Raw genomic sequence first — 26544 nt, 5'->3', positions numbered from 1 at the left:
TGCATTTTTTCAGATGTGATTGGGAATCTGGCATATCATTTTATACAAACAAGGATTTCAGTTAAATGTTATTTCCAGGAGTGATGTTGTGAATGAATGAACCAAATTTCAGAATTTGTTTTAACAGATGACATCGCCAGATGCCATCGCATGAATGTTCGTTCGTCAGTTTTGCATCTCGGACAGTTAGGTGTATTGTCCTTGGAAATTTTATGCATTTTTATGGGAGTGAGATAGAATTATTTATGGATAGACGTAAAATTAGTTTCCTTGATGTTGTTACTTGTAAATGGAAAATGTTTAACCAGGTATTCTAATCTAAAACATCCCCAGATCTCTTTCCCACATCTTTAAAAGGGTTGGGAAAGATCAATGATCTCCTTTGGCCATAATATAAAATTCACTAATCTTACCTTGTAATAGAGTGTAATAGAGGAAATTAATATATCCTGTACTTCAGATAACACAAAACTAAACTCTCTTATTAATGTCTTTTAATAAAGAAATTTGCAAATTTCTGTCATTGGACACATCATGTGCGATGAAGCCTTACGTCAGAGAAAAACAAACAAATCTGAGCCTTAACTAGTGATATTTCATAAAAAAAATCTATGTCTCCTTTAAAATTTGCTCATAAATAAACCTTCTGCATGAACTAACCAGCATGCAGGACAAGAAGAACCAAGGCTTTTTTCAGCTCCGAATTTCATTTTCAACTTTTAACCTTTACCTTTCAAACATCAAAGGGTAGGTCTTAGAAAACTAATCACTAATTAATGGTGGAGGGAGGGTCATCACCGTCCGCCAGGAAGAATATTTGTCGCTTTAGGGAGGGTCAAAAACCCCAGCCACCCCCCTCCTCTGATAATTAAAGAACAGTCCCGAAAGTATTTTGTAGATGTTGATTATTTGCAAAGACGATCGTATTTTCTCTTGGTTGCAGAGATGGTTCAAAAAGCTACCACCAGTCTTGACATTTGAACTGTCCAGATTTGAATTCAACACCCAGCTTGGTCGTCCTGAAAAGATCCACAAGAAACTGGAGTTCTCACAAATCATTTATATGGACAGGTGAGCTTTGTACGAACAGCGCAGCCATAGATGTGCACGTTCATTCAGTTTTACTCATTCCAACACCATAGAATAAGCTTCTGAAGTAGGAATGGGGATAACTTTAAAGAACATATAGGCCATTATGCCATCAATTATAGGAGGGAAGAATAATTGAAGCTGTTATCTGTCTATTTAAACATTTAAACAAATCTCTGGGGATTGCCTGATGTTTTTTTCCTGTGTCCAGATATCTGCACAAAAACATAAAACAGACCCATGAGAGGAGAGTAGAAGTAAAGAAACTTAAAGAGCAACTTGCAGCCCTTCAACAGAAACTTGAGTGGTAAGTTAACTGCTGAGACATGACTTTAAAAAGCATCCACAAATCCCACACTTGCTTTGATGAAAGTGCTTTTAATGTTCTCTCATGTTGGTGTCAGCTACAGAGTCACCGTAAACTAGATTCTATCATGAGTATACAGGATTAAGGACTTTTTGACCACTGAATGCACATATGTGGTTACTGAACGCTGCTTGTTTTGCTGGTGTGTTTTTAGTCTCTTTGTTCTTCTCTGCGAAATTCTTCATGCTGATGTCTTGGCCAGGACTCCCTTAAAAACATTTTGAATCTCAGTGGACTGGTCCAATAAAATGAAATACTCAAGGTGTTCTGTTCTTAATCACAGCTACAAAAACTATGGCTCGGGACCTGCCAAGTATCCTCTGGCTGACATGCTGCAGTTTGTGCTGGAGTTCGCTACCACCAAGCCATCGAGTGTTTCCCCAGCTGAAGATCTAAGACCAGCTTCTCCAACTCCTGCAAACCACCCCCTCAGTGAACCCATCTCCACAGACAACAGGTTGAGTAGACACAGCAGTGTAACATATACAGATATCTACAGACTTTTACACTCACAGCATATCATTCATATACCTAATGCCTCTTTCTATGCTGATGATACTAATATTTGGGGTTAAATTGAAAAAAGTAATTCTTTACATCTTGTTTGTCTGATATTAATCTCCTTGAAGAGAATAACATTTGTTTAATGAAAAGAATATTCACTTACAGTATTGAACATACTGGATTTATTTACAGGCCTTTGATGATTTTCTTGCTTCCCTCAGTGAAGCTGGAGATACAGATTCATCAGAGGGCCTGGCTTCCAGTGTTTCCAGTTGCCAGCGGACTCCTATATACAAGCCCTTCACCCAGTGCAGACACCCCATTGACTGCCCACCACATCCAGCCCCCCACAGCATCACTGAAGAGGAGCTGCACTTTGTGAAGACCTGCCTGCAGCGTTGGAGGACCGAAGTAGAGAATGACATAAATGGTATGCTATTGCAATAGTGATAGATGGTTAACAGATGGTTATCAGGTTTAGCTGGCTACAGCGTTGATGAGTGCGGTGAGAGTGAACTGAAATATTAAAGTTATGGTGCTTAAAACCAGAACAATGAACTGAAAGGCGCTAAAATGCTGCAGAGAGCTGAGAGGGACAGCGGAACAGGGTGACAACTCTGAGTTCCTTCCTCACGATAAGTGACGTGTATACAATACACATAGTAATTCTATCAATTGTTTATACAAAAATATTGATTATACCAGTGGTTCCCAACTGGTCCAGCCACAGGGTCCAGATTTCTCCTTTCTCATTAGTTCAAGGTCCACACAGTTTAATACGTTTGGCGTCATACGTGTGTTTGGCCATGTCCTTGAGCTCGTTTGCCATCTCTGTCAAGTAGCTATCGGGAAACAATACTTCAAAATAAAAGCTCTGTGCTGGAAATTCACTGTACTTAAAAATAAAGTGTGTTTTTTACAAACTTGACACGTTTGCGAGTCCATTCAGAATGGCCCCGAGACTCACTTTTGGACCCTGACCCACCAGTTGGGAACCACTGGATTAGAGCACTGTATTGCTCATAGATCATAAACATTTTGGACGTAGCTACTGTGACGTCACCCGCTGGTTTGTAGACTCAGCATTTCGGTTGTCGCCATCCCACTTTTCTAGAGCCAGAAGTGAGCATATTTGGGCGAGAGGCTGGCACTGTGGAGGAAGGGGTGGCAGCCTGTCGCCCAAAGCGGCCTGCTCTTAATTTTGCGTAACATTTAGCATTTTAACATGGGGGTCTATGGGGACTGGCTGGATTCTGGGGCCAAACTCAAGTGGCCATTAGAGGAATGCCAGCTTTTGCTTCATTTCTCAGCCCCACAGGTTGCCACTTGGTATAAATGCAACACAAACAACTGGTAACAGCAGATGGTGCAGAACGAGGTCAGTCTTGACAGTGAGATTGCAATGAGCCCCTGATTTGCCAAAGGCACTTTTTTCTGTTGCACTTCTTCTCCCACTTGGTCGCACCAAAATACCTGGTATATAAATATAAATATAAATAAGTGGTGCAAATGAGGCAAGAACTTCAGCGCACCATGGGAAATAGTCTCCACTGGTTCAGAGCTGCACACCTGAACCAAAAAAGAATCCCAGGTAATATATTATAACATGTGGGAATTGCTGAGTTGTATTCCTCTGAATTTAACCCGGCTCCTCCAAACTTTCCCGTTATGAATCAAATAATAGGTAAAAGAATAAAAACATGAGAAATTCATTTCTTTTTGTTTTGTTTTGTTTTGTTGTGTGTGTGTGTGTGTGTGTGTGTGTGCGTGTGTGTGTGTGTGCGCCAGAGCTAAAGGCCAGCATCGACAGGCTCACTCAGATGCTGGAGGGCATGTACTCAGACAACAGTCTCTGCCAGGTAAGACTTACATTCAACTAATTCACTCTGGCAAACAGCAATTCAATTACGTTTTACATCTACAGCTGCAGAGAGAGCAGCAGCTGAGACTGGATGAAACTTTATTGATCTCTGTGGAGAAACAGAAAATAATGTAATGTAAACAGAACAGAATACAAATAAGAACCTGTCAGATTAATATCACACTACAGTGGATTTAAAGCCCAGCTCAGACCAAAGATTCACGACGAGACGAGTTGAAACAGGCAACAACTTTCAATGCGCAGTTCTGCAACGTTCTAAAAACCTGCAGGTTCACACCAAGTCAACTAGATGAGGTGGTGTATCATCTCAATGCAACAATTCTCTGTTCTTCTGTTCTGATTTCCAGCTTTTCGAGTTTATTTTGTGGCTGAATATAATTTACAGCTTCTTAAAATATGAATGAGGATAGTGATACATAGTGATAGTGGCTACAACTGCATTTGCAGTAGTGATGAAACGGTGAAAAACAATCACATCTCAGTACTCGGATATCGGATGCCAGTGTTACAGGGCTTCAGTGTTTTATACAGCTGGGATTCAGTGCTGTCTCCCACTCTGCTCTTATTAAGGCACCCTACAGACTCCATGCGGTGCTCGTCCATGAAGGCCAGGCATCAGCAGGCCATTACTGGGCCTACATCTACGACCATGCCAACCAGCGCTGGATGAAGTACAACGATGTAAGCATCACTGAGTCATCATGGGAGGAGCTGGAGCGAGACTCATTCGGGGGCATGACCAACGCCAGTGCCTACTGCCTGATGTACATTGATGACAGGCTACCCTATCTCATCACAGGTACATCTCTGAGTGTGTTTCAGTTGTTTGATTCAATTTGATGAGATGAGATTAACCTTAAATAATTTTAGAGGGTATATTGGATTATTGCAGTGGCACTGCAGAAAGGAGAAACAAAATGTAGTAGGAGTAAACTGTGGTGTGTGCTGACTCTCTCACAGTGCTTGTCTCTGTCCCCAGTCCTCACATTTGTGCAACTGTAGTGGATACAGTTTGCAGATCAGGTGGTTGATAAACACATATTTTTAGCATCCCATGCATCTTTTTGTGTTATTTTACACCCACTCCTGACACTACTAAATAAAACTCGTCTCATTTAGCATTCACTTTCTGCAGAAGCACCTCCACTTCAAAACAGATGTTTTTTTAATGTTTGGCATCTGGTGCTCCACCCTCCTCAGACTTTCAGTCAGGCATTCTTGACTTAATTTGCTCAGCTTCGTCTTCCTCTTCACTTTCTGTGTGTGCACACAGCCCTGCGGTCTCATAACCTTATATGGGGATTTGCGGGGCAATTAGGATCAACTGGCACACACTTCTAACTTACGAGGACAGTGGGATTCATCATTATAAGAACACTGGTGTTAACAGTTCTGCCGTTTGAATCTGCTGTAGATTTTTCTGAGGACATTTCTTCAGACCAATTTTTAGAAAACACTCCGGAAGATATTTGTGAAAGAAGCCCAATCTTAAGATGTGAGAGGGTGTCAGACTTTGGTCTCGTTTAAGAAGTATTTTAAGTCTTTTAGTGCATGAAAGGTGTATCCTGATATTGAGAAGCAGGCTATTCCATCATGTTAGAAACCAGAACAGTATAAGCACAGTCCTCTTATGTATTTAACCATTGTGTAAATATGTATTAACATTAGCCTATTGAAAACTGCAAGTATGTATAACAATAATTAATTTATTCTACGGTAATTTCTAAACTATTTCTAATTATCTGTGAACTGACACTGTCCCCCATCCACCCAGAAGACACAGATGATGAGACAGGCCAGGTGCTGCATGGCATGGACTCCCTGCCACCTGTCCTCAGACGCTACGTCCACGAAGATAACCGCTGGTTCCAGCAGGAGCTCAGTGAATGGGAGGAGCAGTTCTGCCAGACCGCAGCGCCACAGGGAGAGTCAACAGCGTCTACAGAGCCCCCAAACCCCAGTCCTGAAAATACACAGCAAACACCTGTCGAGCCAGCACCCCAGTCAGGACCAGCTACTGAAGAGCCGGACCAGGGAGCTTCTTCAGAGCCACAACCAGAGCCAGAAGCAGAGAAGGAGCCAGAGCCAGAGCCTGATTCCTCAGAGAAACCTGAAGGTCTGTATGTGCCGATGAGAGAAGAGGAAACAATAAAAATATAACTACTTAACAGTACTTTTCATCACAGTCATGTGTGTCCACTCACAGCCTGTCTCCTCTCTCTTTCTCTTTTTGACCCCAGAAGAATCAGAGTTAACGCCACCCCCACCACCATCACAGGGCGCCGGCTGCCAGCCAGACGACACCAGCAGTGCGGCAGTCACTGACACCCTGGAGCCAAGCCAGAGCTCCACCTCTGCTGAGAAGGAGCTTCAGAGTCAGGTGGGCAAGTCTGTGACACATCACCCACCCACTCCCCCTCTGTGGAATATGGGTCAGAAATTTTAGGCCACATAAATAGAGTGTGTACATCTGGGTCAAGGATCCCATTCCACCACTTGCATAGCAGCACAGATCCAGGCTTAATGTTAGACGGAGTAATGCACCGATGAACCAAAGGTTAGGGGTAATTACTGCCATCACTTTATCGGTTTAATAGTCAGGAGCTTGTTTGGGGGCACATCATATAACTTTCACTTCATCGCTTTCAGTTTTTGTTGTGGTCAAAATATTAGGAACACCAATGCAGACCAATACAACGCCATGCACTACAGAATGCAAAAATGACCTGTAGCACCCAAGAATGTAATGATCTCCTAAAAAATGTAGTTATTATTGAGAATTTATTACACTTTAATGTGTTTTATTTTCCCAGAACTGATGATGTAATACGTGAGGGATAATACTATGTTCATTTTCTGTCCAGAGTTCTACGTTTTGTGTTTTAACAATCTAAGACTGTTATACACATTTGATTTGAAATCAGAGAGTGACCACTGGGTTAAAGCGCAGACCCTGAGCACCATACAGCCAATGACACATGTGCAGAAACTCAAGGACGTGCACCTACATCCTGGTCTCCTTGAGAGGGTGACAGACTTGCCTCCTTTGGAGACCACCATATGGAAAGCCCAGCTCAGACCAATGATTAGCGATGAGATGAAACCGTTTCAGAACGTTGCAGAGAAATGTTTCAGCAGTGTGAACTGGTTTGGTCTGAGCTCGACTCAAGCCGGCTGATGGTGTCACCTGCAGCTCAGCTGGTCAAATCGCAGATGACTGGTTTTAAAGCATGTCACCTGTTTCAACAGCCAATCAGCTTGTAGTGAAGTCTGCTGGTCAAGTCAAAATGACCGCAGACGGCGTGTTGGCTTGCTGCAGCAGGTGCTCCGTCCCCACTGAGTCCTCTGTTTGCGTCCTCACAGTGTGCCGGTGTCGGTGGGTCGCTGCTGCTTGCTATATGTACTTATGCCCCGCACACACACACACACACACACACACACACACACATCCTCACTGACTGATTAATTGGCGCAGGTTATCTATATTATCGTGGAGTATTTATTATGAATACAGTCTATCTGATGCTCTTTTTGTTTCTGTTTTTCGGCATTTCATCTCTTCTACAAATGCAGCCGTAGCCAGTATCTCACTATCACTATCCTCATAAAGATTTTAAGAAACTACAAATTATATTCAGCCACAAAATAAACCTGAGAAGCTGGAAATCATAACGGAAGTACAGAGAGTTGTTCACTAGAGATCTCATCTAGTTGCATTGGTGTGAACTGGCAGGTTTATAAAACGTTGTAGAACGGCACATTGCAATTGCCTTTTTCAACTTGTCTTGTGGGGAATCTTTGGTCTGAACTGGGCTTAACGATCCAGAATTCCAGATCAGATAAGCCTCTGAGCAGCACAGGAGACCCCAGGTGACTCTTTTCTAAATGGTCTATACCACAGATTTCCAACAAAACACTACCTCCTGAAACTAACCGCAATCCAACGAAACAACTTTTGTTTTATAAGGTTATTATTGGGGTTTATTACATTTTCGATTGAGTCAAGTGCACATATTATTACATTTTCAGGAAATTATTACACTATTGGGTGCTACATGACCATCAAACATTTATTGTGGGCTGTTCTGTTAAGTGACATTAAATAAACTGGTAATTTAGTTGAGATAATAACTCTGTCTTGCCATTGGTGTCAGGAGCCCCACTGACACACTGATTCGTCACATGTAAGTGAGTGTTTTTCCAAATGTATTGAGCTGCAGTCTGTCTGCTGACCCTCCCTGACTCCCTGATATAATAATACCAACCTTTCACTGGATACAAGTAGCCATTTTGAATTTCACACACTCCCTGAGCCAATTTGTTCACTGTCCGAGTGGAGTTAAAATAGAAGCACATGCTGTATGACATTTTTAGATATATACACTTTGTTTCACAGGTGTTTGTAACACATACAGAGGTGTAGATTAGTGTAGGTGCACTATGCAGAGCCCTAAACAGGATAAGCACTTATAGATTATAGATAGAATAGAAAGAAGGTATAGTCGTATGCAGTTTGTTAAATCTGTCTCTATCAGACTCCTGTTGGCCCTGAAGCAGAGCTCAGTAACCAGGCACCACCTGACCTCCATGTGGAAAACGATGACACACAGGCAGCAGGTGGCGGCCCTCAAGCTGAAGGCGAGCCGGAGGCTTCCAGAGAAGCTCCTGAACATGAAGCAAAGCAGGAGGATGAGTTGCAGCAGCAGGAGGTCCCAGCTAGACAGCGACAGACTGAGAATGAGGTCTCAGAAGTGGAGATCCCAAATGTTGGCAGGATCATGGTGAGAGCTGATGCTGATGGATACAATGAGGAGGTGAGTAGGTGCCATAATGTAATATGAAGTCAGTAGCTCGTACAACATAGCTGCACTTGCGAACATCTCAAGTTAGTGGCTCCAGAAATAAATTAAACTGGGTGAAATTTGAGGATAAATGCATCTTCGATATGTCATAGGCATGCTGTTATTCAAATCAACATTGTGCAGTGTCTGCATTGGTTTAAAGTCAGACTTTATAACATTTAAGCCAGTAGAGCCAACATGTGACCAATGCAGGCAGGCTCCAGCCACTCTGCTGCCCACTTTGGACATGTCCAAGGCTATACACATTTTGGCAAACCATCTTCAAGACCTTTTCTAAAATAATTTGAAAAACTGAAGAGCCATTGGCCCCAAGACATCCCTCTTTTCCACCAAATAAGCTCTGGTTCTTGAGCTGGTCTTGGATATATTGGTGCTATCCAGCGAACCCGTCCACATTTCTACCAGTTTTGCACAGAACCTTTGTAATCATGAATGTGTCATCAGCAGAGGGCGTTGCACCATGCACAGTGTAAGTAAACAGAAGTAGCAAAATTATACCAGAACCAGTTTAATGTTGGTGGAAAAGGGAAAATGTAGGCCTCCTGTAGTTACTGGATCAGGGAAATCATGTAACATCTTAAACTGGAGAAGAATAGATGTACTCGCAGAAGGTGTACTTTGAAATGTCACACTATTTTGGCAGCCTTTTTTAGCCTTTGTTGAGAATATGGAAGCTGGCAGCACGACAATGTCACCAATGTCTCTCTAATTCCAATTTATTTGTGTTATTTATTTTCCTTTTGGGGGTATCTGCCTATGTGTAATGGATAAATGTGTGTGGAGCGGGTGGTAAAGTTTTTTCTTTCTTATTTTTTCTTGTTGGACCTGTGAAAAAACACAGTAAAAAAAAAAAGACCTTAACTAAAAGTAAAAATTGCTGTCGGAGAGCCTTAAAATGAAGAAAGGATCTGTCTGCCCTCACTCTTCTGGGCAGGAGTTCACATTTATGACTCCACCGGACTGATTAATAGTTCAACATCAATTCAAAATTTAGCCAAGGTTGACCATTGAGACACAGAAATCATTATTAAAGCCTGTGAGTGTGTGATTTCATCTTCCTGCTGCTCTTTTACAACTTATAGCGATGCATTTGATTGTTGCTGTTTTGCAGTTTTAATTTTTGACTCTAAAGGTAAAGATACTTTGCAGGATTCCTGTTTGTAAACAGTATTGCCAGCCAAAACGGAAAGTGAAAGCCAACCCCATATCGGCATTTCACCTCTTATATTTGCATGTTTCCGGTGCTGTGTCTGTGATTTTTGTTGCTTCCTCTTGGATGCATGCTGCTTAGGGTTAGGGTTAGGGTTAGGGTCTGGCACGTGGTCACTACCTTTTTATAACACAGGCAGAGGGCAGGGTCTCTACAGATGAATACGTCACACACTTCTAATGGGTAATGAATAATGATTGTAAGGAATTATCTTTTGTATGAGTTTATACATTGTTGTTTAGGAAAATCCTGCATAGTTTATTGTAAAGGAAGTTCAAGATGTTTCCGCAGACATCACAAGCAGCCTTAATTGTCAAACTGTTTGCTTCACTCTTGTTTCTGCTCCTCACACTCATTTCATAGATGATGCTGACTCCAGCGATGCAGGGCGTCATCCTCGCCATAGCCAAGGCCAGGCAAACTTTTGATAAGGAAGGCCCTGAGGCTGGCCTCATCAAGGTACGGCCCTGCAGGGATACTGGAGGTTCTCACATCTCACATCCACAACATAATCAAATAATCTCGTTTTCTGAAATAGTTTGCCAGCCAACATGAAATATTTACACGTCTACATTCAATTAGTTCTTTCTTTCCCCACATATGTATCAGAATCATGACATAAAGACAAAAACATTCACATATAGTGAGGTACCTGTTGGCTGCGAGGCAATTTCTTTATTCATCGGCATGTACTGTGTTAACAACAAGCAGCTATAGAGGATCAGACGCCTGCTAAAGATTTCTTTCTATAAATGATGAAGACCAGATTTTTTTATGAACTATTCCAAATACAGGAAGGTCAAAGTCAATAACAAGATGAGCGTTTTAACCTTGTCTTTTGACTCATGAAATCCAATATTCCCAACATTTTAATGACAACACGGCAAACACTCAGAAACACAGAAAATATTGCAAATAGTCTCCCAGTGTCTAAGTTGAAAAATCCATATTTTCTCCTCATGTGAGGAGAAACTTGGCTTCATACGAATAATTTACTTGTTTGTGTGTATTTTTGATGAGACTTTCAACTTTGGTAACCCATAACGAATGAATAATGTCTGCCTGTCTTAACTCTGTTCGCACCAAAACTCTCAAACATACTCAGTTTTTGTATGAGTCATTCTGAGGTCGGTCACTGAGAGGTTGCTGCATCAAATAAAATCTATCCAGTGCTGTTACATGTTTGCTCACTATGAGCATATCGGAGAATTAAAATATAATTAAAACTAAGATACGTTTCCCACTGTTCCTTCAGGCCTTCCATGAGGAGTATTCCCGCTTGTATGAACTCTCCCAGGAGGAGACCACACCCCAGGAGGACGCTCGTCTGCAGCACGCTCTAGTCTACTTCTTCCAGAACAAGGCACCCAATCGCATCATTGAGAGAACGCTGCTGGAGCAGTTTACTGACCGCAACCTGAGCTTCGATGAGAGGTACACGCAGATAGCAGAAAAATGGACCCTCAGTGAGCCTCGGAAATCAGTCTATACCAGTTTTACCCCATCGTTAGGGCACAGTTTTTCTGAAATTGTAGCTCAAACACAAAACTGAAAAGAAATAACTATTTAGTCAAAACTCTCTTGCAAAATGAAACACTGGAATCAAAACTGATTCTTTACACCAAAATGATTCACACAACAATCATATGAATACCTCCGACATAGCACCAATTAAACAGTTGTCCCTGTGATCATGGGAGCTGTGTTGTCCAAGGCTAACAGACTCTGCTAGGGTCTCCCAAGGCAAAGTGGTCCCAGGGGAGGGGCTTTGATATGACCTCGAGTACCTCGCCCTGTATGGGGACATTGGGGCCCTCCCTGTAGCCCAGCGGGGCTCAGCCCGAATAATTGAGGCTGTGGGCTCACCACCTGCAGAGGCAGGAATCAGAGTTGGGTGCACTCTGTGCTAGGCAGCAGGCAGGGGTCCTGGGCATGCTGATCCCTGATGTCGCAGACTAAACATTGGTGTGATAAATTTAAAACACTACCATCAAAATATTGTTATATATGATTTGGCTTCATGAGGCCATGTAACATATTCAGAATTCAGATGTATAAAAATGTGTAGAATTTATTTCCTTTTTTCTCATTTCTTAAAGATTTTTTTTTTTGTGTGTGTCCCAACATAGACTGCATTTTTTTTGGTACATACAGTACACTGCACATTTTTTTAATACTTTTTATTTGTCAAAATTATAGTCTCTTACACTAGTTGGGCTACTTTTCATAGAAACAAAGAAAAAAGGAAAGCGTCAGTCTTTACAACAGCTACTATACATCCCTCCTATCCCACTCCATCATCCCAACATACCATATATATATATATATATATATATATATATATATATATATATATATATATGTATATATATATATATATATATATATATATATATATATATATATATATATATATATATATATATATATATATATATATATATATATATATATATATATATATATATATATATATAAATTCTAACGTACATACATAGGATAACAGCAATTACAATGCACATGGGAGCTCATTGGATAGACAAAGCTTCCCAGAGTCATACTGTAAAAGTTGATATGAGAGAGTCACTTATGGCAAATCACGGTAACTGCACTGGTACTGTGAGTAACATGAGAAACACTACAGCACTTTAAGACAGTGTTTAGACTGTCCTGGTGATGAAATGATGAAATCAGTGCACAAATACAAAAAAGGGAAAATACTTGTTTGTTACTGTAACACAGTAAAATGTTCAGGAGACTAAACTGGCCTCAAAACAAATGTTTTCTCATAGTCGTTCCTCTCTGTTCTCTTTGCCGCACCATTTTCCCCCCAACATGGTCTCATGGCCTCCTTTATGCTCTGACACATGATGGGAGTGTTTTGCCAGTTGAGTTTAAACAGAGCTAGGATGTGGCATTTTGAAGGCCAGTGTCTTCAGGGTGACCAAACTGTGCTAAATGATGCAATCTGTGCTTTGAGTTTTGCTAAAAAGTGATTTAAATTTTCTTTTTGAGTGAAAACAGTGAAATCATGCTGAGACTTCAGCAGCCTGGAGTCTTGCTGTTGATACATGAGCTTCAGGTTTTCAGAGTTATGTGCATAATTCCCTTTTTTGCGCGTGTACGCTGGAGGTTAAAAGAATTACGAGATAAACTAATTTGCCGGAATCAGATGTGGCGTCAGGTAGCTCACCTGGTAGAATGGGCGCCCCGTGTACAAAGGCTGTGTCTTTGCTGCAGCGGCATGGGTTTGATTCAAGCCTGTGGCCCTTATCTGCATGTCATCCCACAGAAATAATCTTGAAAGAAAGACAGGAAATAGATCATGTTTGAGAGGTTTCTGTGCAGAAAATGTGTGTGGTTTTACTCAGAGGTGCAGCACTTTAAGGCCTATACAGCATGCCTATTATGCCATCTAGTGTCCAGAGCAGAGACCTGCAGCACATGGTAAAAGTTCTGTATCCACCCTGATGTAAACTTACAGCACTCGTATGTCCTTTCTGTACACACAGGGCCATCAGTATCATGAGGGAAGCCCGAGCCAAGCTGCGCCTCATCAAACCGGAGGACATGGATATGGATGAGTACTTGGTACGGTCTAACAGATGCACTAACCTCTGTCTTTTAGGGATACACTGTTTGTGTTTTAGGGCTTAATCTGTCCCATTTTTGTAATAATTTCACTGGAAATTAATCTGTCTCTGTTGTCTTTTAATTATTTGGTAATTTGGGTTATGTCCTCGCCGTCTGCGGGTTTTATTCTGACATGACCTTTTGCTGCAAGACATCGCCCACGGTTCCCACAGTCATGGAGCGCCTAGAAAAACCATGGGATGTCACAGTCACATTTTCCAGGCCTGGAAAAGTCATGGAATTAGTCAAGATCATTAAAAGTCATGGAATTTTTTCTGTATTGAAATTGTTACTATAATCTCGAAAAATCATCCATAACATAACGGCAAATTACTTTTCTTGAGCTGTCAACTGAATGTAGCTTGATGTCTGACGCTTCGTCTGACGTCATGTACGTTTCATTATTTTGTCTCTGGGCTGGTCTCTCCCTCGCTGTGTGCCAGCAAGCTGGAATTATATTTGAATAGAGTTTGAATCTGATATGTTTGAAAAACACCAGGCAAGTGGAGCAAAAAAATAAATAAATTCTATGATTGATGACACGGCCACCTGCCTTGGCGTGGTGGGCTGGTCACAGGCATGGCACACTCAGGTTGCGTAGAGGAATGGGCATTGATTTGATTGGCAGACAAGAGGCAGTGCAAATTAAAACAAGAAAATGATAAAAACAACACTCCAAATCTGAGCACATACTGCCAGACTAGTATGTGTATGTAAAGGCAGGACGTGTAAGCCGTCCAGGTTAATTGGTGACTCTAAATTGTACGTAGGTGTGAATGTGAATGGTTGTCTGTCTCTATGTGTCAGCCCTGTGATAGTCTGGTGACTGGTCCAGGGTGTACCCTGCCTCTGGCCCAATGACAGCTGGGATAGGCTCCAGTATACTACACTAGTGTACTATAACCTTAACATCAGAATCTGGTGATGTTCTATGTTTTTCTCAGGACGGGAAGTATTTTTTGTGGAAGTGGGATGGGACACAGTAAAGTCCACTCCTGTTTTACCCTCTATCACAGTGGTTTTTAAACTTTTTTTGCCGTAAGCAATTGAAGGGCATGCACACACACTATTTATAGATGGTAAAACACCACCAAAGGTGGATGGCTAATGATAATCTGTCATGTTCCTGCACTCAACAAGTACCATGACAAGACCAACCAATCCATCTGTCAACTGTGCTGTGTGTGTCCACAGCTTGATGAAGGGCATTCCTCTGTGCAGTCAGCTAGGCCTCCATTCTTTGTCCAAATTGGAGGACATCAGTGAGCCAGAGCCTTGGCTGGGTGTCATGCTCCCTCTTTAGCATGAGCACCCACGCGACATTTAGTTTTGAGTTAATGCACGTATACTCACTGAGTGGAGCGGCATATGTGAACTGATCAGCAGTGCGGCACACTTTAAGGAGGCATCTTCCCAGTGCATGGTGAATGCCACAACTGAGAAATGGAGTTTGGTTACCAAAAACTACTTAGAAAGAGAAGTTCAAAGTTTAAACTACATTGTAAAGACAAAACAAACTAACAATATACATGTGATAAGAAATTATAACAAAATATAATACAAAAGAAAAAAACAATCACTTCAGAAAAAAGTCACTATAAGATAGATAACTAAAAAGGGCGAGCCAAAATCTCAAGGCACACCTGTATTTATATCTGTGCACAGTAGCCTCTATAACGTGTGTTATCAGTCTTATCACAACATGAGACAATTTAAAAAAAAAAAAAAAAGTTTTTCTCTTTTCTTTCGGTGGTAGGTTGTCTTCGCTGGTGTTTTGTTGTAATTTGCTCCACACAATAAATCAATCCATTGCCCACTCACGGGTTTCTCCTTTTAAACATTAACGTCCCTCACACTGGCTGCCAATCAGGGCTTTAGATGTGTCACACACTGATAATTCCAATGCACAGACAGCGACAAATAGGTCCCCCGTGAAGGTTTTTTAAAATTAAATTGAATTATTTTTTTAGGTAGAGTTTGCCTTTTTATTGGGAAATGGGTGTGCACAACATACTGATACAGTCAATTGAAAGTCTTTCATTTAGCTTTTTGTAACGGCCCAGTTGAATATTGCAGTAACAATGTGTGGTTATCACAATATCCCACAGCACACCTGAAATGGCATCCATTTGAGAACCACTGCTCTATCCCATATACACTATCCTGCTGTTGTGAATATAGTAAGTCCGCAGTTGAAAATAGTCCCCAACTCCTGTTAACATAGTAACTAACATTTTCTAAAAACTACAATGACCAGCTGTTTTTAGAAACTATGGAGCCTTCTTTTAAAACACTGTCACTCTGTCAGTAGGAACCTGTTGACGTGAAGCTGAGAGCCACTAAGGAGGTGGGAAGTTGGAAAGTATTGAGAAACGGACTAAGGCAATGTTCGTTTTGGTCTTTTCATGAGATTTGTTGAACAAAAATATCAAATATCGGCAGCTTTATCTTTGAAGGAGGAGTGAAATGGAATCACCGACTAACCACATGACAACTGAAGAAGAAATAATGCCTGTATTTAGTTCCATGATCAGACAATATAAAAACATGGCAAACAGTGATTGAAATAATCGTCTGTTGTCCTGTTTTCTGTCTCACAGCAGTGGCATGATGACTACAGGCTGTTCAGAACAGTGTTCGTCTACCTGCTGACTGGACTGGAACACTACCAGCATGGGAAGTAGGTGTCCAACGTTCATCACTGCACCGCCTGGCCCCAGCATGTGTCAGATCACCTCTGCAGATCAATATCAATCTTCTTGTTTGTGTTTGTTCTCTGAAACTTGACCACTGAAGTTTCAGAGTTATAATAATCATACTGGACATACAGCAGAGAGAAAAAGACACAATCCTCATATTACAAATGATGTACGACTCATTTTCTTAGACTGTGGTTGAGAGGAACAGGATTTTTAAAGTTCAGCTGGCCCAGTCAGAAGAACAGGATGGATAAAATGCATCTTTTATAGATGGCTTTGTTAGATAAGAAAAGATATGCAGCAGTAACGTTATGTGGCAAGGTTTGAGAAAGTTCAAACCTTCAAGTACAACTGAGAATACTTAAATATGTTTAACCCTCTCTGGTACACTGTGTGATGCCATTTGGTTAAACTTTTGGGTATGTGACGTTAAAGCAACACCGTACCATAATGGTAAGAAATTTAAAAAGATGTAGGGCTGCCCCCGACTAAGAATGTTCCTAGTCGACCAACAGTCATCATTTAGGTCCATCAGTCGACTAGCTGCCTGCATGTTTCTGATATGAATGTAATGATTAAATGATATATTTTGGTGGTTTGAGTTGAAGGTGTGAGAAAGAATAGTATCAGTAACATTGTTAACACTGTGCTACATTACAGAGAAATACAAAAGCATACTAATGAACCTTCATTAATATAGGCCTATATTTTATCTACAAGTGCACGTCACACACTGAGCGAGCCGCCTGTTAATGACGCTGTGGGCTAATGGGCATGTAGCTACTTCCATGTTTCAGGTGATACGTCATGTTTGTAGTCGACCAATGAAGATGAGTTTACATATCACCTTGGGTTCGTCCTTCACCTTCTCAAAATGATCCCACACTTTGGATTTCCTGCCCGATATGTTATTGACTAGCCTGTGGAATAACTGCAGGTACCAGCCCTGGAAATTAACCTGACTCCTGCCTGACTGCTGAGTGTGGACACTTCCTGTGTCTGTCCTTTCAAATTAAATTCCCACATGGTCCAGTTATATAGGTTTGGATTTATTTTGACAACGTGCATAATAATAGAGGTTCACTTTTGTTTGTGTTTTTGTTTTTTTCTTCTGCGACTAAGCGACCAATGAAATCTTGCTGACTAATGACCTTTCTGGTCGACTGACGTTTGGTCGACTATCAGGGGGCAGCCCTGGTCTCACCTTACTTGCTATATGTTGTCACCATTTGTTTTGTTGCTGCCAGGCTGCTGCAGCATGTTGTCTTCCGAACTTTAAATTCTTATCCATCCTCACTAACATCGACTGGGAGCACTAATTTCACCCTCTTCATCTTTGAGGGGTTATAGAATAATAATAATAATGCATTCATTCTGTAAATGGAAGGAAAATATGTGTAAAATATAAGCACAGTCACAAAGTATAATTGACTGTATGGTGTCACAGCCCGAAATTTATTTAAACTAACATTGTTAAACTTATCTAGGTTAATTTGTAGAGATAGAAAGGAAACAAACAGTGTTGCTTCAAGGCAACATTTGCATTTTTCCAGCACTTAATTATCAAAGAAAGTACATTAAACAATTAAAAATTAAACCTTACTCATGTATTTTTGTGAATCCAATTTTTCCCGCATTTAAAATGACAGAAAAAGACACTTTCAGACCACTTTTGTGGAGATGCCTGATGGAGCTAAACCATGTGAGGAAGGCCCCAGAAAGAGAGACTTAACATGGCCTCCAGAAAGTCATGTGACAGTTTAAACACTGCTATTGGTTTGAGTAGGGCTCGGCTCTTTTTTAAGTAATGCAACATATTTGAGGATGTATTGTGTGAGTGTAAATGGGCAAAAATGAGATTGTTACTTCGCGGCAACTCAGCACCACAGAGGATTTAAATATGGCCTAAACTGGAACTGCAGTTTTTGTAGAGGATGACATGGTGACTGTCGCCTTGTGTTTGTGCTGCAGGACGCGGGAGGCATTGATCTTCCTGGCTCATGCGTACGAGACCAACGCCACCCTGCTGAAGAATGGAGAGAAACGTGGCGTGGACACATCTCTTATTGCTGTTTACAGGAGGAAATGTCTCACTGTGAGTACAGCAGCTCTTGCAGTCAGTGTGTGTGTGTGTCTACTGTAAGTTATTGTGGCAGCACTGAGCTCAGTCCTTCTGCAGAAAGGTTAGAATAACAATGGAAAGGTATCATTAAAAAAAGTGTGACTTTCATGGAAGCCTCCTCTTGTGATTTTACATGTCTTATGTACAAGTAGAAGTTCTGGCCTGCATGAAAGGAAATTCAGAGGTCATTAGAATCATACCATTCATCCTCTGGGAGCTGGCCGTGTCCAGTAGTTGCTGAAATATCTCCGTCTGGAACAAAGTGCTGGACAGACAGAATTAGACACAAACTATATTTAGGCTGTCTGTGTTAAAGGACATATGTTTTAGATATGAAGCTCTTGGCTTTGAATCCTACTTACAGTCTCGGTAGTATATATAGTATATGTTGGATTTAAAGTAACGACTACAAAGTCGAGGTTCAAGGTTCATCACTCACCCTGGGACTAGAAGTTGGAAAAACAACCTCACAACAAATTCCATTCAGACTTGTTGCCAAGGTCCACTGTTTGAAATGGAGTTACGGAACATTTAGGAGGAGTGCTGTCCATCGATATCGGCCGCTTTCGCCTCAGTTCAGCTCAGACAGTGCCCTGAGCAGCATATTGATTCTTTTCATGTTTTTTTTGACAGGACTTTTACACTTTCTGACTGAAAGCTGTGCACTTCCCAGCATCTGCACCTGTTAGAGGCCGGTGCTGGTGGACAGTGCAAACTTTCAACATGTCCCGAAACTACATTATAGACGGTGGAGCTCAGTGATATATCTGTCTATCCTGCGGTGCACTGAGGCCAAGAGACAGTAAAGAAGGGAACAAGTGAGAGAGACCATAGACATACACTCACTGGCCACTTTATTAGGTACACCTGTTCAACTGCTCATTAATGCAAATAGCTAATCAGCCATTCACGTAGCAGCAGCTCAGTGCATTTAGTCATGTAGACATGGTGAAGACGAGCTGCTGAAGTTCAAACTGAGCATCTGAATGATGAAGAAAGGTGAATTAAATGACTTTGAACGTGTCATGGTTGGTGGTGCCAGACAGGCTGGTCTGAGTATTTACTGGGATTTTCACACACAACCATCTTTAGGGTTTACAGAGGATGGTCCCAAAAAGAGAAAATATCCATTGAGCCAAAATGCCTTGTTGATGCCAGAGGTCAGAGGAGAATGGCCAGACTGGTTCAAGATGATAGAAAGGCAACAGGAAGTCAAGTAACCACTGGTTACTGCAGGTGGGCTTTGCCGTAATTTACTGTGTTGATCGCAGCCGTTCACGGCACGTGGGCTACAAATACCATTATGAAAATAAACAACACACTAAACGAAGAGAGGTATGAACAAGGCTATGATGCCACAGTTATGGAAAAATACAAGATAAATTGACTGGCTAGCTTCCTATGATGTTCATGGTGTTTATGAAGTTTGGAGAATGACGTATGACTTGCAGATTCTACTACAGTCATATGTCATCTTTCAGTTTTAGTAACAACCTTCTATTTTTAACTTTGAGCAGAAAATATTTGGCGAACACAACATAGTAAATACAGGAGAAACCTCATGACAATAACTCTTACTCTCTTCTCCATCCTCCTCCTCATCCTAACATTTACCCTGCAGGCACTGAATGAAAGCGCGTCACAGCTGTTTTGCAGCGGTGAGGAGACCAACGTGGAGGAGGGCATCGCCATCATGGATGAGGCCGTCATCCCCTGCCTTCACCTGATGAGCCGGGACGAGGCTTTATCCCAGGAAGACCGGGACGCCATGGAGAGCATCCGCAGCCACTGGTGCTGCTGCCTTGGCCAGGACATGGATGGTAAGATGTTCAGCAAGATAATCTTTACAAATGAACTCTTTTATGATTTTTGAAGCCTAAATTCAAACACCAGAAAGCTATGGTTAAGCTATAAACAAACTACATTACGGTCACATGACTTCAAAGTCGCCCCCACAGTGATGCTGCAAGGCATGTATGGCGTGATGATATTCTGTAGTCTCTTTTAGCTACTTGTTCACAACTCCCTCCTCACTCCTTTTTGAGACACATAAAAGCTTCAAAATTCACAGTGGGGTATTTACTGAAGTATTTTTATGTCAGAACAAAACGTGAAAGTCTCTCAGCTTGTGTTAACCACAGACCTCATTTCAGACATCTAACCAAAAACCCACTGACTTCAAGATGAGGGAACCAGGAGTGTAATAATGCTAACTCAGTTCTAGGTTTTAGCACTCATTCCTCTGGCACTCTATGTAGCAAATAGGCAACGACATCATGGCGCATTGCATTCTGGGTAGTAGCAGCCATACCATAGGACACACTTTTTCAACAGAGACAAAATCATGAATGGACCGGTCAAAGAGCAAGCGCAAAAGTCCAAAGGAAATTAACAGCCCCAATTATTATGAACTAGTGAAGTGATTAGGCGGTTGGGGTAAGCTTGTTCAAAAATATCGCAGGTTTCAGGTGGGTGGGTCATAAATTGGCAAATTAGTGTTCCAAGTGAGTTATCAATAAATTTTAGAGCCGTGCAGTAATCCAACTTTGACCTTCTCTTCCCCTCTTTTCCTCTCTTTCCCTGTGTACCCGTGGTGCTTCTCTAAGTCAAGGATGCTTCCTTGGTGGGATAGGTCCTTCCAAATGAGGTCCTAAAGGGCAGACATCAGAACAGGCTAGCGAGTGCCCAGGTGTGCATCACTGAAGAGGCCCCGCCTTCAATTCCGTGGGTACTTCATGCCCACTGAGGATATACACATGCATCCTTGAGAATTCTCTGAAGGAAGGACTTGGTCCTCAGTAGAATTCAAAGGATCCTTGACATAAGAATTTGATGGCATGGCCTCCTTGAAATTCAGCCGTTTAAGGATCCTTCCTCGACTTCAAGAAGCACCATCAGTCTTTAATGGAGCCTCTGTGTCCTTAAGTCCCACACAGGGGCGGCTGGCCAATAGAGGGCAATAGGGCGCCGCCCCTCGAGCCACAAAAGAAAAGAAAGATGATAATAAATGTATGATCATCATCATTATTGTCATATATAGCCTACACACAATATATTAATTATTCTGATAATTTTCACTTGAAACAGCTCGTCCTGCCTCTGAATATCCAATCAGATGCAGTGTGAAGTCACATTCCGGCCCTTTGGGGCGATATCAGCCTGGCTGGAAATCTCCCCGACTCACTCTCATAGACTTCCATGTAAAATGCTTTTTTTCTAAATGCAGGCACTCCAATGCAATCTCTATGGGATCCGGGATGGCTTGCCCCAACGTGTTTTCGTCATACGTAAACCACCAAGTATCATTCATGTGCTCCTCGGATGGTCCGATTTCCCATGTCGGGAAGTCGTTCTTACTTCATTGTGTGTTCATGAGCGTTTAGGTGGCAATGTGGAGACACCATGGACATTACAAAGAAGATGTGTTGTATTTTATCACTCAAAATGTTTAAAAAACACGTCGTCAACCGTTTCCACTGAAATATTGCTTTACGGTCGGAAACTCATTTTTCCAATTATTCCGACATCACATGAGGCAGCGCCACTGCGCAGCGGTCACATCCAAGATCAACATGGCTAACGTTTCCAGCAGATCCAAGAGGTTTTTTAACCATATAGGTTAAAAAGGAATGACACATAGTGCATCCAAATTCACACCTGTTCGTTCCTCTCTATGGATTTTCTCCGTGACCATTAGCGAGAAGCCACGCATATCACATGAAACAGCGGAACTGCAGCTTTGTCGGACACTTGTTGGTAGTCCAATGTTTTCACAGTGAAAAAAAATGATAAAGTTACACTTAAATGATGTACAACAGAGCTTTCATACAGCTTTGCACACACATTACTCTTGGATGGATTACTCGCGAACGCAGCATCGCGCAGAAATGCCACGCATATCACATGAAAGTGCAGGAGCAAAGCTTTCCAGTGATACCACACACATCATTGTGCTGTCATCCCATCACGCTATACCTACAGATCAATTGTCTACAAAATGAAAACCTGACGAATTTCTTTACAATCCATTATACAGATCTTGTTATCAGTCACTTCATATAGTGAGGAATATCGTATCTTACCACGTCTTAGGCTTGCGTGTGTTTCTCCCTGTCTATCCACATTTGTAGTCCGGCTTTCAAGATGCAAATATCTCCATATTGTCCAGTTGACACTCCATCAAACTTTGTATGACAAGACCAGCCACTTCACCTTTGTGCACCCAGACAACTGCAGCCTAATTAAGCATGCATGACAGGGCCGTAGTCAACATATACATTGAGGGGGACATGTGTCCCCCCCATTGACCAAAATGTCCCCCCAGTATATAACTGAAACTGAAAAACAACAACAAAAAATGTTCAGGTCAGGTCAAAGAGCAGTGATACTATGTGATGTGCATTGTATTAAGTTGTAGGGTATGCCTGCATTTATTTCTTTAATCAGAACACAAAATTAATTTCCATTTAGCTATAATAAAATGTTTTCTGATTAAGACTGACAATGACTCAGTGAATACCTTACTCAATTTTATTTGATTAATGGTAAAACAGGTCACTTTTTACATTCAAAGGTATTTGTGTGGGCAAACTGATGAAAATTAGTCTGTTGATGACCACAGTGAATTGTTCAGTCATTGCAGAGCCAAATTAATTCAAATTTACCCATTGATCGGGTCACCTCAGCCATCATCACAACAATTGCCCCCCCTGAGAAATTTGGCAGGAGCCGCCACTGGTCCCACAGTGCTTTGCGTTCCTCGCTACTGCTCATGTCATGATCCTGTTCTCTACAGCAGACTGTGTATCAACCTTTTCTCATGTGCACATGCATGCATCTTCCTCTGTGCACTATTAGGGTTGAAATACACAAACAGACATTAAACTACAGTGCACTAAGATAACCTCCCATTTCTGCTGCTCTTCCTTTGTTTTCAGACTCATTGCAGGCGAAGCTGGGTGAGTTTCTGCCCAGGGTTCTGGACGGTTCAGCTGAGACAGTAGTTCTTAAAGACCCACCCAAAGTCCATGTCAACCAAGCCCATGATCTGTGCAGCCGCCTGGCCGCTGTCATGGAGTCCATCCACAGCACCTCGATAGTCATCGTGAAGTAAAGTCCTGAATGAAACCCCCAACAACCTCCTTGAACTGTGCGTCTGACCTGCAAGCAACATGGCTGATAGCTCGTTCTGTGCTGACAGACTGTGGGGTTGAGACAGCGTGTAGTTTTCAACAAGCCAAATTATGTATTTCATTTTACCTTCAGTTTTAGCATTGCACATGAAATTCACTTTGATATTTTAACATAGCACACTGTAAGCACTTGTTAGGGATAGACTGGGATGGGGCAGGGTTCTCACCACCTGAATACATGCTCATTACAATGTTATCAGGACATTTCAGCCCAAACTTCTCTATGAAAGCCCTGTGAAAGAAATGATCAGAATGAATCCTCCGTTTTCTTCTCAGCAGCTTTCATGAATTCTTTCTGTCTGCCCACCACCATCAGCAGCCCCCACCCAGTCTGCTGAGAAAACACTAACAGTGCTTAAAAATTGGAAAAGCCTTAAAGTAGCAGCAGGTTATGTGAAAGAGGCCAACTGTGATTGTTTTCATGCCTCCACGCCGGCAATAGCCATAGCTGGAGCATTATATTTTCGGGTTCTCCTGAAGGAGATATCTCTAGAATGCCTTCAGGGATTTTTTCAGATTTAACACAAACGTCCACTTGAACTCAGCAATGAATTGATTAGATTCTGGTGGTCAAAGGTCACTGCGACCATGTCTGTGTCATTCTTGTGAACGCAATATCTCAAAAACACGTTGAGGAAATTTTTTTCCCAAATTTGGCACAAACTTCCACTTGGACTTATCAATGAACTGATTAGATTCTGGTGGCCATAGGTCAAAGGTCAATGTAATCTTGCATCTATCTCATTGTTGTGAACATAATATCTCATGAATGCCTTGAGGAAGTCTATTCAAATTTGACACAAACGTCCACTTGGATGTTCCATAGAAGAGTAGACTGATTAGAATTTGGTGGTCGAACATTAAAGGTCAAGATCAGTGTGACCTCACAAGATATGTAGAAATTATTTCCTTTCTCTCCTTTTTATGTCTCCACGCCGGTGATAGCCGAGGCCGAACAACTGATCTTATCAGCTTGTCCATCCCATTCTTGTGAACGCAATATCTCAAGAATGCCTTGATGGAATGTCTTCAGATTTGGCACAAATATCCACTTAAACTCTACAATAGACTGATTAGAATTTGGTGGCCAAAGGGTCAAAGGTCAAATGTCACTGTGACCTCACAAAATATGTTTTTGGCCATAACTCAAGAATTCATACACAAATTATGACAAAACTTGACACAAATGTCTAACAGGATGAAATAATGAAGTGATGACATTTATATCCAAAAGGTCAAAGGTCAACTTCACTGTGACAGCATAATGTTCTGCATCAAACACTTTTCTGGCCTTCAGTCAGTGTCATATCTCAGGAACAGAAGGGGAGACATTTGGTCAGATACTGAATTGGTGACTCTAATCTTGAAACTGTGCTGATTGTATAGATGTGCTGCATCCATGTTTTCACTGACATGGATGTAAACTGTAAGAGTGCGCGGAGGCATCAACCGCGGGGCGGTAATTCTAGCTCTCCCATGACCCACAGAACTGGCAGCAGTTATTTGTTTACCAGATCAGTTGACACCTGAAAACATGTTTAAGACTTTCTGCCTCATTTTGGTAGCCTGGCATCACCCAGCCAATTCAAAATGCAGATTAGTGAACAATGCATAGACAATAAGTAAAACATAAGGTTGCATATTTTCCATTTTGGTACCCACTTCAAAAGCTCATCACTTACCGCCATGCCCAGTTCTGGTTCTGTGTAGCGGCTCTGATCTGTTACCTAAAAAAACTGTGTAGCTGTTCCTGTAATCAGCTTCTCATCAGCCGCACAAACAGCTTGAAGCTCAGATCGGCACTCTGAACAGTTCAGGCATGGACGTGTTTTATTGGCCGTCAAACCTGTTAACTTTAATTACTGGTAACAACTGGCGTGTCACTCAACTCTGCAGGAAGTGACTGGATCGGTAGGATTTTTTGTTGTGTTGTTGTGAAGCAGTGTGAACGCACAATAAGGCCTTCATACAGGGCTGAATGATATAAAAGAAACACTAGATTTTTACTGCACAGTAACAAATGCTTTTTTAAGTATATGTTTTATATTACTTTGTATTTTTCCAAAACAGGAAGTGTCACATGTAGGTGAAGCTGGAAAAAGATATCCACAGTACTATTATGCATAAAAATATAAATGGTATGGCATCTGTAACTGTTTAAAGAGCTGCTGCATGCTCAGATGTTCAGACTGCAGTAGATCTGTGCACTTAGAACTATCAGTCAGTGGCGACTCTTTGTTTACGTCTGACAGAGCACTGTTGGACAGCACCTTGCTCAACACGTGCCTTTTCTCCCCTTTTAAAGGGTTATTTGTAAACCATGTAAACCCTTTAAAAGGAAAGACATGAGACAAGAGATGAAATCCTTTTTTCTGAGGTCCCAGATGCAACGCAGTATCAAGAATGAATCCTCTTAATCAGGATTTTTTAGGACAGCAACATGGAGCTCCTCGAACAGCCATTTCTGGCTGCTGATTTCACACTGCTTTTTCACTCTGTACTCTGTGATGATACTCAATAAATGTTTTAAATACCCAGTGTACACCATCATCTTTGACTGTCTTCATTTGTGTAGTGGGAGAAATGCTTGCTAAAAAGTGTCTGGCTGTAATGAGAAATAAAAATGACGTGATTTACGGCTTCAGTGGACTAAAGCCCTGTCACCACCAAACCCTTTCAGTACAGTACCTTTGGAACCAACAGTAACCCCTCAGACTCGGTCTGTTTAGTGTTTCCACCACAGACAGTCCTCTTAAATGTGTGCGGAGTTGTTGTCACTCACTGCTCCGTCCAGCACTCGCTGTATTTCCTCATCAGCGGTGACACAGATGGAAGTCTGCACCTGGTTTATCGTCCACAGAACGAGGCTGCACGCCGACATTTTCAGAACAAAATAGAACAGGCTGCAGTGAGAGTCTCTCTCCATGGGATATTTAAAAGTAGCAGCTTTGTGCATTTAGTCCTTCTCAGGCAAGCTCAGGGGT

General features: G+C 41.7%; 1 protein-coding gene across 4 annotated transcripts in view; it reads left to right on the top strand.

Moving 5' to 3' along the window:
• usp28 (ubiquitin specific peptidase 28) overlaps positions 1–26110 on the top strand; it is a 45021-nt gene extending 18911 nt beyond the window's left edge. For 3 of the 4 annotated variants that reach the window (XM_049593040.1, XM_049593038.1, XM_049593041.1), the window contains exons 11-26: positions 944–1071; positions 1301–1396; positions 1740–1913; positions 2182–2390; positions 3749–3819; positions 4413–4641; positions 5617–5958; positions 6083–6222; positions 8378–8656; positions 10278–10373; positions 11170–11348; positions 13427–13505; positions 16148–16227; positions 18218–18341; positions 19990–20188; positions 23306–26110. In XM_049593040.1, the coding sequence (XP_049448997.1) occupies positions 944–1071; positions 1301–1396; positions 1740–1913; positions 2182–2390; positions 3749–3819; positions 4413–4641; positions 5617–5958; positions 6083–6222; positions 8378–8656; positions 10278–10373; positions 11170–11348; positions 13427–13505; positions 16148–16227; positions 18218–18341; positions 19990–20188; positions 23306–23481 (2601 nt within the window). In that variant the 3' untranslated portion in view covers positions 23482–26110. The remainder of the gene's footprint in view (positions 1–943; positions 1072–1300; positions 1397–1739; positions 1914–2181; positions 2391–3748; positions 3820–4412; positions 4642–5616; positions 5959–6082; positions 6223–8377; positions 8657–10277; positions 10374–11169; positions 11349–13426; positions 13506–16147; positions 16228–18217; positions 18342–19989; positions 20189–23305) is intronic. The other variant, XM_049593042.1, reaches the window with a different exon arrangement.
• Positions 26111–26544: the final 434 nt, after the last annotated feature.

This window comes from Epinephelus fuscoguttatus, linkage group LG12 (genome assembly GCF_011397635.1).
Source record: "Epinephelus fuscoguttatus linkage group LG12, E.fuscoguttatus.final_Chr_v1".
In the NCBI taxonomy this organism is placed as follows: domain Eukaryota; kingdom Metazoa; phylum Chordata; class Actinopteri; order Perciformes; family Serranidae; genus Epinephelus; species Epinephelus fuscoguttatus.
This window is presented reverse-complemented; position numbering and strand designations above follow the sequence as displayed.